Consider the following 13031-nt stretch of genomic DNA (forward strand, 5'->3'; position numbering starts at 1 on the left):
GCATTTCCAACCATTATAGGCCAGTGTTTTTGGAGGGGTTTACCTGTGGTTTTGAACCGGGTCATGGCACTACTGAAGTGTCTGATGTTTCCCTACCATGTGGTCATTTTTAAAAGGTGAAAATGACATGAAGGTGAGGTGAGGTGGAATACAACTGGCTTTTCAAACTTAGTGGTTTGAGAACTTTCCAAAAAGCGAGTGTGATGTGTGATGATTTATACAGGGAAAGTAAACCACCCACGGGCCCCCAACCATAAGGTTTCAGTTTGGTGTGATTACTACTACGGCTTTCAGTGCTAAGCAAGACAGTCACGTAATTCACCAGAACTGTTCAGACTATTTTTTTTAGAATTGTTCTAATCAGTGGCTTATTGTGTCTACCTGAGATTTTTGTTATTTGTACATGTTTAATCAATGAAATATGCTATGAAATTGTCTGTGTTAATCTGGCGAACATGCAACAGACATGAACAAGGCCTGTTTTCCTTCCTTCAGACCAAACTGTTCTCAGATTGGCAAGTTTTTTGGCAAGTATATTTTAAACAGGTACAACACAATTCCATGGTATTCCTAAAGTATTACATTTGCATTGAGACTAGGGTTGCCACATTTGATTTGAGAAAATCCGGGGAAAACCCCCTGTTTAAAGGTTGTATCAGCGATAGCGGGGATACGTCACTTCTGTTGATGTACAAACAAAACAGAGAGCTAGCTCGCTAGTCCCTCCCCCCCGTTTTGTGTACAGATCTCGGAGCCTAGGCTGCCTACAGAAACGCTTTTTTTTGACGGCCTGCTTATGGGGCAGATAGCTAGCAGATCGTTAGGAAAGATTAGATGACTGTGATCATTTATGTTCGGGCCTTTTTTGGGCCTACAATCGCTGATACAACCTTTAACTTATATGGTGCATTGTCACTTTAAGGTCGCTTAGTCTAAATGGTTCTCATAAAGAGCCCTTTCATCAGCTCTTAAGATATAAGGCTAATCAAACTCTAGCCTTTTTTGTTTGTGCTACACTGATAACACAATATTAACAATACTATGCATAATATTAAGTTGTTACAAGCAGTTATGCATTTCTTATATTAAAAAGGAAATTTCAACAATGATAAGCCACCTGGAACCTGCCAGTCTCTCTCTCTCTCTCTCTCTCTCATTTCCTGTTGTCTCTTACCAATATTTGACCTGATGCACTCGTTGATGCAGTCACACACACTCTCACTTTGGACTCCTTTTCCTGCTGCTGCCCCTTTCTACCATTCAGAGCAACTAGGCTAGACACGCACGTGTAACTACAACGTGGGATCTTGGGTCATACTGTACCTGTGGTTGCGCGGCCGTTGCTATAAGCACAAATTATAATAAAAAGTTAGTTTTCACCCCAAAACTGGGACAATTCATGTCCAGGAAAATATTATTAATTATCCGAGACAGACACTCAAAAAAGAGCACAATCCTGGGAAATCCAGTACATGTGGCAACCCTAATTGAGATTGGCACTTACTAGCCTGGATGCCAGCGAACAGCCCTGTCCACAACATTTGAGGTTGGAAAGTTCAGTCTGGACTTGTTGCGTTGTGGAGCAACTATGCCCGAACCAGAGCTGTTAGGGCCAATCAAACTGGGCTTTGTACGATGATGGACAGATGAGCAACAGTGCCTCGTCTATCAGGTCATCTGAGCATGCTTAGGTTGACAGATGGCTTCTAAGACCCCATTGGAAAATGCATATTATTTCCATGCGGTTTGGCCTTTCATTTACATGGAAATGGAGATTTTATCACTGAAGACGATTATTTATGAAAACTCCTGCCAAAGTGGGAATGTGGGAAATCTCTGTTTTCACGTTCATCCAGGGAAAACAGTGTTTTTGCATTGTGACATGTTATTCCCTCGTTTGTTTGAAATCTTTGATTGGCCATCTGTTTGCTCAAGGGGTTTGTGACACCTTTCCCCAGCAGTTTATAGCATGTTTAGCATCAGTGTGAACGGAATTATTTTAAAAAACGGATGGGAAATATGCGCTTTTCCGAATAGCCTACCCCCCTCTACACTGTGTGCACAATTATTAGGCAAGTGAGTATTTTTGCCTTATCATCATTTGTATGCATATTTCCAACTCCAAGCTATATAAACCTGAATGCTGATTGGATTTATGCATCATCAGTTGATGTGTATTTGTGAAATGAGGGAGGGTGTGGCCTAAAGTGATCAACACCCTACAATCAAGGTGTGCATAATTATTAGTCAGCTTCTTTACCTCAGACAAAATGGGCCTAAAAAGAGATTTAACAGACTCTTACAAAAAGCAAAAAAAAATGTAAAATGCCTTTCACAGGGATGCAGCACTCTTGAGGAAGCAAAGATATTGAGGCGTGATCACCAAATAATCAAACGTTTTGTTGCGAATAGTTAAAAGGGTTGCAAGAAACATTTGTGGAGAAAGAAAGACGCAGAATAACTGCTAGAGACTTGAGATTAATTAAACATGAAGTTACTTGCTGGGCCAAGAAATATCTGAAGACAGATTTTTCAACGGTTTTATAGACAGATGAAATGAGAGTGATTTTTGACGGACCAGACGGAAGGACCCTTGGCTGGATCACTAATGGGTACAGAGCTCCAGACGCCAGCAACGTGGAGGTGGGGTACTCGTATGGGCTGCTATTGTTAAGGATGAGCTAGTTGGACCTTTTCGGGTTAAAGATGGACTTAAAATCAACTCCCAAAACTACTGCCAGTTTTTAGAAGATACTTTCTTCAAGCGGTGGTACAGAAAAATCTACATCCTTCAAGAAGGCCATGATTTTTATGCAGGACAATGCTCCATCACATGCATCCAAGTACTCCACTGCATGGCTAGCCAGCAAAGGCTTTAAAGATGACAGAATAATGACATGGCCCCCTTCTTCACCTGACCTAAACCCATTGAGAACTTGTGGACCCTTCTTAAATGTGAGATTTACAGTGAGGGAAGACAATACACCCCTTTGAACAGCATTTGGGAGGCTGTGGTTGTTGCTGGACAAAATGTTCATCATCAACAGATCAAGAAATTAACAGACTCCATGGATGGAAGGCTCATGACAGTTATTGAAAAGAAGGGTAGCTATATTGGTCACTGAATATTTCATGAAGGGTTTATTTGTACATTTTGAGTTGTTTATTTTTTATTCTTACTCTAGGAAATGTTATGGTCTAGGGGTAAGGCCACAACAAAAGAGGGAGTCGAGAGGTTGGACCTTTATCTAAAATATAGATTTATTAACCAAACGAACCAAATAACAAACAAACAGTGTGAGGTGGGTCAAAGTTAGTCATCAGTAATGCATGGATGTTGTGTGTTTGCAATGTGTCTGAGTGCAGTGTTGCATGTCCAAAACCCAAAGTAAGAATGGCCCTCTCAAGGGGAGAGGAAGCGGTCCTCTTATCTGCACACCTGCACACAGGTGCAGCTCATCAGCTCGTTAGGTCCTGAACACACCTGAAAACAAGTAGAAAGAAAACAAACAGAAGGCCTAACGAGCAGAAGGCCTAACAGGCCGTCACAGAAATGAAAATAAACAAGTGGAGTGGGAAAATTTCAGTTTTTTATTTAGTTGCATAATAATTCTGCACACCAATAGTTGCCTAATAATTCTGCACACATAGATTTTCTCCTGAGAAAGCCAAAACTCACTTTCCCTTTGTTAAATATTCAGGTTTGAGGTTTATTAACATTTGATTGATTGAGATCATTGTATTTGTTCAAAAATACAATTAATCCCCAGAAATACAACTTGCCTAATAATTTTGTACACAGTGTATATTACTTTGTCTTAGATTTCTCAGTATCAGACTCGACAACGTCACAACATGCTTTTGCAAACCACAACCTTCATTGAAATAAGATTAATTGTGGTCACTTTCACATTCCAGTCGATGTGAACACAGACTGGGCCTAGTATGTAGTATGTGACCTAGTTACAGACCCCAACCACATCCTGTGGAAAGGACAACATCCTGTCTGTCATTCTGCAGATTGGTAGAATGTAACAAAAAAAGTTCTAAATTGTATTATGCTGTTTAACTTATATGGTGCATTGTCACTTTAAGGTCGCTTAGTCTAAATGGTTCTCATAAAGACCTTTCATCAACTTTTGTAAAATATAAGGCTAATCCATAAACTCTAGCCTTGTTTGTTTGTGCTACATTGATAACACAATATTAACAATATTTAATATTTGATATTTGATTTAGTTTTTATAGTATATTTAGCATTTAGTAGGCCTATTTTAGTATCATGTTTATCTTCTACTGTCTCTATTATTGTACAGTGGAGTTTTCTTATACGTACAGTATATTACTTTTTCTGCTGTAAGTGCATGTTGTGTGTGATGTCTGTATGCTACTGAGACCTTGAATTTCCCCTTGGGGATCAATAAAGTATCTATCTATCTATCTATCTATCTATCTATCTATCTATCTATCTATCTATCTAACATACTATGCATAATATTAAGTTGTTACAAGCAGTTATGCATTTCTTATATTAAAAAGGAGATATCAACAATGATAAGCCACCTGGAACCTGCCAGCCTCTCTCTATCTCTCTCTCTCATTTCCTGTTACCAATATTTGACCTGATGCACTCATTGATGCAGTCACACACACACTCGCTATGGACTCCTTTCCCTGCTGCTGTCCCTTTCTATATTACAGAGCAACTAGGCTAGACACGCACGTGTAACTACAACGTGGGATTGCATGGCTTTTATGTCTGTGTATGTAGGCTACACAGGATCTGATGTATGATAAACACAACCAAGAACAAAACCGAATAGTTTCATTTGAAACTAGAACAAATTATAATCAAAAGTTTGTTTTAACCAAAAACCGGGACAATTCGTGTCCCAGAAAATATTATTAATTATCCGGGACTGTTCAAACTGTGCGCGCACACATTTATTTCCTTTCAGGGCCAAAATGCCCGACCCAGGGCTCGATAGTTTTAAAAATTGTGAATTTTGGATCCTTGCAATGCTACCATCTAGTGGCAAATTCTGATTCAACACCACATCCAGTTCTGTCCATCCACCATGCCCTCCTACACCTACCACTGTCTTCTCTCTTCTTTTCTGGGTATAGTCAAATCAAGTCAACTTTATTTGTATAGCGCATTTCATACACAGAGGTCATTTAATGTGCTTTACATAAACAAAAGCAAACAGGAATAGCTGATAAAAGCATAGAAGGGCAATAGTCAAAGAATGAAATAATAATAATAATAAGAAGAAGAAAACATAAAACACACAAGGTGATAATACATAAAAGCATAAAAGGGCAATAAAAGTGTTTAAAAAGTAATAATTAAAACAAAAAAAACAACATAGAAACTATTAACATTTGAGCTGAAAGACTTTCCCAGATTTAGAAATGTAAAAAATATGCGATCAGTTAGCAGAAAGCATCTGAGAAAAGTTTGGTCTTAAGTCTAGATTTGAAAACTGGCTACAGTTGGGGCAACTTTGATCTCATCTGATGATGTTTAGTTCTAACTAGGGCTGTCAAAATAACTGATTAATTTCGATTAATTAATTTGAGAAAAAATAACTGATTAAAAAAATTAGTGCAGATTAATCGATTCCGTATAACCTTTGACCCCGAGCCGTTCTAGTCAGACTGTAAAATGAAGGAGAGTGAAGAAAATGTGCTGCCTGGATCATTGATTGGAACATTTACTTTTAAAAAAGTCCTCTGCAATGTCTGCAGCAAGAAATTTGCATATCACCGGAGTTCATCAACTCTATAGTCGCACATCAATGCAAAGAAATAAGTGTTGACATTGAGGGGAGTGTTGATTAATTTTCATTGTGTCCCCTAAGTTATATCTGTGGCCTGAAATGCCTTGTATGTGAAAAAAAAACTTTTATTTGAACAGTGAAAATAATAATAAAAGAGTTTTTAAACTTTAATGTCACTAATGCTGATTATTCAATGATTCATTTGAATTTTAATATTTAAAATACTTTCACAGCAAAAATTATATATGCGATTAATTTAGATTAATTAATCACAGAGTATGTAATTAATTAGATTATTTTTTTTAATCGATTGACAGCCCTAGTTCTAACAGTAGGTTTTACTAAACAAGTATTTCTCCTGAGACCTGAGAGGTCTGGAAGGTGTGTACTGCTACTGGGTGTGTACTGCTACTATGTGTGTGTGTGTGTGTGTGTGTGTAGCAGAGCCGTATAGAGAGATCGGACATCTCAAATGATGGGCGCCATGTTTAAGACCAACATCAAATATTAAGACCTACATCAGGGCGAATATGCTATGTTGAAATAAATGCTTATTTTCACCATTAACAGGCCTATACATTATTATTATTATTATTATCAACGTTTACTTGTCATGTACTATTTTAAGGAATTGACATTAAGGAATTGTAAGTAATAAAACTCCTTGTGTTCAAGAGCCAGCTCAACTTTAAAGAATAAATTAAAAGTAGCCTAGTAATTAAAAAGGTATATTGGGTGTGTACATAGGGGGGTACGGTGTGTGTGTGTGTGTGTGTGTGTGTGTGTGAGGGGGGTGTAATGGGGTGTGTGAGAGTGGGATGATGAAATGGTGTGTGTGTGGGGGGGTGTATTGGTGAGTGTGTGTGGGGGGAGCAATAATGCGGTGTGTGGGTATGGTGTGTGTGTTTGATATATTGATATATATATATTATATATGGTATATATATGGTATATATGTATAAAATCTACCATTCTATCTCTATCCCAGTTCAGTAAAGTCTGAAACATATTGAGATGCTATAGGATCTGAGCTCTCTTGTTCATGTCAGTGCACTTCAAATTTCAGCAAGGATATCTGGAGATAGACACAAGACATGTTCTCGACCACAAGATGGAGCCACATATCTTCATGTAAAACGGCGTTGAAGTTTGTTTTTCCAGCAAGAGTGATGATATTCCTTAGGCTAGTTTTTGTTTATGTTTTAGCTTATTTTGTACTATTTTGTTGAATGTCGGTAGCTATTTCGCTAACTAAGCTTATTTTATTTCAAAGTGACGAATCAGATGGAGTTTGGGTCCACAAGTCCACAAGTAAAAAAAAAAAAAAAGAAAGAAAACTGGTGTGACATGAACAAAATTGGACTTGTAATGAACAAAGCCAGACAGTGACGAGATCCGGCCAATGTTAAGTTTGCAACCTTTGCATTTCCAGTGCCGGCATCAGCCACTGCATAGGAACCGTTAAATCCTGTCATTCTAAACGGTAGGCTACTGACAACAGCAGCTGGGATTTAGAGAAATACTCAATCAGCGATTGTGAGAGATGTGTCGGAGTAAGCGTCTCTCATTCAGCAATCTAAATGCGAACTGATCCCAACATCCCATTAGAATAGCTTAGGCTATGTTAGGTTTAAGAATGTATTTCACACATCTTAATCTGAAATTGGGACATTAAACCACCCGGCAGATCCATGGACCACTCACTATGCCTAGGCTATACTCCTAAATAACCTTACAATGGGGTATCGGTGACCAGACACTACTGACTTCACTGTTGATACTTTGAATGAAATCTTAGCTGCCACTCCCTTTGCTAACGTAGCCTAGTGGAATGCACTGACTAACCCAATCCACAAAATTGGCCAAGGGAGCGTTCCAGATCCGTGGTTGGTGATAGCCAATCCATGTTTTACAATTCCCCCTGTTTAAAACCCCATTCCACCTCAACTTCAAGCGCTGGGAAAAAATACCACGGCAAGGCATCTGATGCTACGAGGAGCAGCAAAGATCTCTAAGGGGAAGCTGCGTTACGCGCTCAGCGTGTGTGATCTCTATCGCCGGAGAGAAACGATGGAGGCTTGCAAGAAGAATTCGGGAATCTGGGATTGAAGGAGGACCTACTGGACTCTCCTTTTGGATTTGGTTGATTTTTCTTTCCCCCTTTTTTTAGAATTCGGATATTATATTTTTCAAAATGCCATTTGCGAAACGGATCGTGGAGCCACCGCTTCTGTGTAGGCATCCAATTCCAAATGATGAGGGCTTGCTATTCGAGGATTTGTGTTCAATCAACAATGTGGTTCTTTCCCGGACCTTGCGGCAGCTTTCCGACCTGGCCAAACATGCCTGCTCCTTATTTGAAGAGTTGGAGAACGAGATAATTTCCACGAATCAACGGGTTTGGGTTCTACAGAATAAAATATGCAAGATACAACAAACTGCTAGCGCGTTAGATCCCAAACAGGAGCCAGTGCGTAAGTACCCATCCATCCTCTTGATCATGTCTGTATATTGTCTGTGCTTCTTACAGGTGAAGGTACGTAATGTTATGCGTTAAAAAACAAATACCTGATTGTATGCACTGAAGTTCGCCAGCGTAACATAAATTATAGACTTGAATTACAATGTGTCGCACGGCAGCATGCGCACACCTGCTCATCAGCGTATTCATCAGTCTTTTTTCGATCCCACAAATCGCACACGGACAAGACATTGCTTTTCGGCGAGTGCATATCAAGTAGCTAGCGCTGTGATAAGAATGTGCATGCATTCATTCCAAATATTACAAGCAATCGGTAATAGGAGGGAGATGGGCGTGGAGGCTGCAGTGGAGAGGGGCAATGTCTCCGGCAGTCACATCACTCCACGCTGATTAAGATGGGCGAATGCAAGGGCTAGCACTGCAGGTATGGGGTCTCAAGCAAGGACCACTGATCTTTTTCCTCCAATCTGGACGTTAGAATCGGCCGCTCCCCTCCGACAGACCAAGCAACTACTGTATAGGATGAAACGCACACCACGGCAGTAATTACATATTCAGATGTGAAGGACCATTGCAGTAAAAATCAGTTGACGGCCAATTCAGTCGATACAGAGAGAGATAATTGAAGTAAAATAACCAGTTCCCAGGAAAGGAAAGGTGAAATTTTCACAGTATCTGCTGGTCATAGCCTACCCTGTGTATGGCCTTGTGAATCAACCGCCTTAAAGAGCCTACATTGTGACCTATGCAGTACAAGTACGCGATATGAAATTGAAAAACAGATTCCTATAAGCAGACATGATTGTGTAATATTACATCGCATAATTTAGAATCAAGAAGATGAAGCATCGCTCGCTAAGCATGGCGTGTGCATATTGTTTCATATGCTTAGAAATATGGAGGTTATGTCTGAAATGTAGCGGAGGTGATGTGGAAGATCGCTCACTGACAGCGCGCTCAGAATGGGTGTAGCATTGCAGGCTCTGTTACATGGGTGCTCTGGAACTGGCCATTTATCGGTCAGTAAACTGTACACACATCTATTCTGTCTACTTTCTTCTGTCACTCTTTCAGGCTCCCCTGCCTACCACACCTCAGTGTAATATCAGCATTGACTGTGTATAATATATATTTCAGAATTAGCTCCAATCTCCTGTGAGACAGCAGGTCTAGCAGTTGGAACCTAGTCAGTCAGGAGGGGGGTGATGGCAGTGCAGTCTTGCTTTAATTGTAAGAGGATGCGAGATGCCATGTTCTACAAATCTGTTGCTGGGACAGTAGTTGATGGCTGGATTTGAGACCAGAAGGGTTTCCCCTCTGTGATTTGAGTTAAAGCGAGATGAAGCTTTGCTGAGCCAAGAGACATACTCTGACCTCAAGTCCAATGCAGTTTGAGGGGATATGCTGGGTGATTATGGCATTTCATTTTCACTGATCTGATCTGACGTGTTTTGAACCCCTCCACATTTCACGACTGACACAAGTAGACGGATTTGACCAAAAAAGATTAAGCCATGTAGGTCACAGAAGTGCACACTAGAAAGAAAGCTCTTTTCCCCAGTTATTGTTTATTAGCAGCAGTCAAACTGTTTACTGAAAACTCTTCCCATGAGTCTTCATATAGCTGAATCTCTTCCTGAAAGCTTTTGTAGGCCAAAGTCGAATTCCTGCTCTTGCTATCATCCACAAGTTAGGCCGTGCACTTCTTTCTTGCTTTGGAAACGTTCAGGGGCATACGAATGTTGTCTATCCCAGCACAATTCAAAACTTTGTCACAGGGAGCACTCCAGGCCCTTTTTACATTTAGGTTTACATTTATTCATTTAGCAGACGCTTTTGTCCAAAACAACTTTCAGAAATGAGGAATAACATTCAAGCTACTGGCAGCAACAGCTCAGGACGACCACACAACTATGGCTACCTCATCTTCCTTCCAAAAGTGAAAGAATTTCTGGTGATTACTACCAACAAGAGCAACTCCCTCTCCATCCTAAACACACACACACACACAGCACACAGACTTTGCCTGCCATTCCATCTTTGAAGAAGGTATTGGAACTCGCTGAATAGAATCAAGAGTCCCTTGGGGACTAAGTACACAAATTGGTACTGAAGCTCAGGCCCGCCTAACCTCCTGTGACATGTACGCATACACATACAAATCACTGGTTGAGGCTGCTTTGAAAGGTCAGCCAGGTGAAGACATGCCCAGGGCAGCTCACCTCTCTGTTCTTCACCCTCGTAAGAGAAGAATAGAGCGATTGTTTGAAGATGGCCATTGATCTCAGCGGGGAGACTGGGCTCTGTGTAAGTGACTGGGCTCTATTTAGTGTCCATGGTCTACAATCTCTACACACACAAGGTGGGGGGGGGTCACACACACACTCTCACTCTCTTTCTTTACATACACACACATACACACTCTCTCTCTTTCTTTATACACACACACACACACACACACTCTCGCTCTCTCTTTACACACACACACAGACACACACACACATCTCTCTTCACACACACAGAAAGCGAATGGTATGGGGGGGCTCTCTCTTTCTTTTTACACTCTGTCTGTCTCTCTCTTTACACTCTCTCTGTCACTTTACACACACACATCCTCTGTCTCTTTACACAGACACATACGCACACACACATATATATACAAACATATAATACACACTGTATAATCCACACATACACACTAACACATAAACTACAGCAAGGATGGAGTGTGTGCTCTTGAGAAATTCTGTATTCTGTTGGAGAATTTAACAGTGGCATTCCAGCTTAAGTTGAAGTTACACATTGTTGTTGTATAAAGTCTGACTTGGAACCAAAGAAGCCAGGTCTTTGAACCCAGAACATTAGGTTCGGCTTGCTCTTTGCTGTCACTCAGTTTGTTGGAGAATTGCATATCTGTGAATTACTGTATCTGTGATCTGTATGTATCTGTTTCAGTAACTTTATTCACATTGGGATATAGAACCTGGTCAGTTGTCAGATGTGAAAACCCCTCAGGTCATCTGGCACCTAATTGTAAATTATCCTTATCTTCTAATGACCTTCTATTGTCACTTTGTTTGTTGGGAAGTGTTCGGCTTAAGCTTTGGGAGACACATGCGGAAGGGCTAAAGAGAGATCAACTCCCACACATATTGACACTAACTGAATATCAAAAGGTTGAGCCTTTGAAGTCATGGAGGAAAAACCAAACCATTTTTAAAGACAAATTGGTCCTAGAAATGCACATGGCAGATGTGTGTAGAGTCAAAGGTCTTTGTGACCATGTGAAGAGAAAAAAGAAAACCTGGATAACATTTTGTCACCAATCTCACCTTCCCTCTGCCATCTGCTGAAATGTGACCAGCACAAATGGTCAATACCCCCAACACACACACACACACACACCAAGACCAGTGTATGCAGAAAGTGTTAATGGAACGCCCATGTACCCTTTTTTCCTCTGCACCAGAAATGGCCATGGAAGCATGGGAATCTTTTTCGAGTGTGATGGGTGTCCTGTGGTTAGTCTAACATGGGAATGTTTTTTTGGGGGGTAGGTGCTCTCCCAGGTCCCAGCCTCAGTTCCGGCAGCTAAACAAGGCACTCCCTTCCCTGGGGGGCTGAGACCTCCCACGCCCCCCCTGATGGAGGGTCCATAGGGGAGCGATTAGACGACGTGCTCCTGGTTCTCTGTAATTAGAGAACGTGTCTCCCAGCTCTCTAATTAGGTAGAGTAGGAAGGGGAGAGACACCTTTTTGAAAAAGTGCTACGCATCATTCCTCACCTCTTTTTTGCGACGGTAAGACACACTTTTTCTGGGCGAGGGAGACAAAGAATAGATTTGTGCTCTCACATGAAATGAAAGTATGAGCAAGCAGGTCAATAAATATGTGTGAGAAGTCTCCACGCAAGACAACAAATTGATTTGCGCCGTCTCTTTAAAATGATGCACCTTAAAGAAGCAGGTCTTTGAATATATGTGTAAGCTAAATAATTGTTTTTCTTTTCCTACGGAGTCACAGTTAAACTACCACTGAAGATCTGCTGACCACTCAGGCTGCTTGTCAGTTTTTTATTACACACACATACACATGTACAGTACATACACAGACACACACAAACACACACACACACACACACACACACACACATGGATTTTCGGGTCATGGTGTTCTGTAGATATAAGCAGGAACATATGTGTGCAGCATACACCCACACACTGTACATGCGCATCAACACAGCTTCTGTTATATAAGAGCCAAGGCCATAGAGGACGAGGGAGGAAAGGGTGGCTAGGCTATATGCTCATCCATATATGAGCCGTGGTGGCCTGGAACTACAGCTGCTTTATGGGCAACACACACATATTCATGCCCACTTCTGGCCACAACCAAGTCGTCCCCTTGGAATTATATGGTTCTATCTACGTTCTGAGTGGTTCTGAGATATTGAGCTTTTATGAAGTTTTATGAAGTTTTATGATTCCATGGAGTTATACTGATAAATGGAACAAACCTCTTTAGATATAATGTACAAAAAATGCCTACAACTACAAGAATCACCTCACCCCACCTCACCTTCTTAAGTTGTCACAGAATATGAAAATGTCAATAACTCAATTTTGACAAAAATGTCAGATAGCACATTATAATTCTAAGGGGACGCAGTGTCCATCCCTCCAGAATAAGCCTGGCAGCGACTGGCCTAGGTAGACTTTGTCAGCCATGAAAAACATTCGAGGCCTCTGTTGTCCTTTGTGTGAGAT

General features: G+C 40.7%; 1 protein-coding gene across 4 annotated transcripts in view; it reads left to right on the forward strand.

The window, feature by feature from the left end:
* The first annotated feature begins 7736 nt into the window (after positions 1–7736).
* The window catches only part of nhsb (Nance-Horan syndrome b (congenital cataracts and dental anomalies)), a 72586-nt gene continuing 67291 nt past the window's right edge, over positions 7737–13031 (forward strand). For 3 of the 4 annotated variants that reach the window (XM_048234998.1, XM_048235000.1, XM_048234999.1), the window contains exon 1: positions 7738–8257. In XM_048234998.1, the coding sequence (XP_048090955.1) occupies positions 7978–8257 (280 nt within the window). In that variant the 5' untranslated portion in view covers positions 7738–7977. Of the gene's footprint in view, positions 8258–13031 lie in introns of all 4 variants that reach the window. The other variant, XM_048234997.1, reaches the window with a different exon arrangement.

This window comes from Alosa alosa, chromosome 23 (assembly GCF_017589495.1).
Source record: "Alosa alosa isolate M-15738 ecotype Scorff River chromosome 23, AALO_Geno_1.1, whole genome shotgun sequence".
Classification (NCBI taxonomy): domain Eukaryota; kingdom Metazoa; phylum Chordata; class Actinopteri; order Clupeiformes; family Clupeidae; genus Alosa; species Alosa alosa.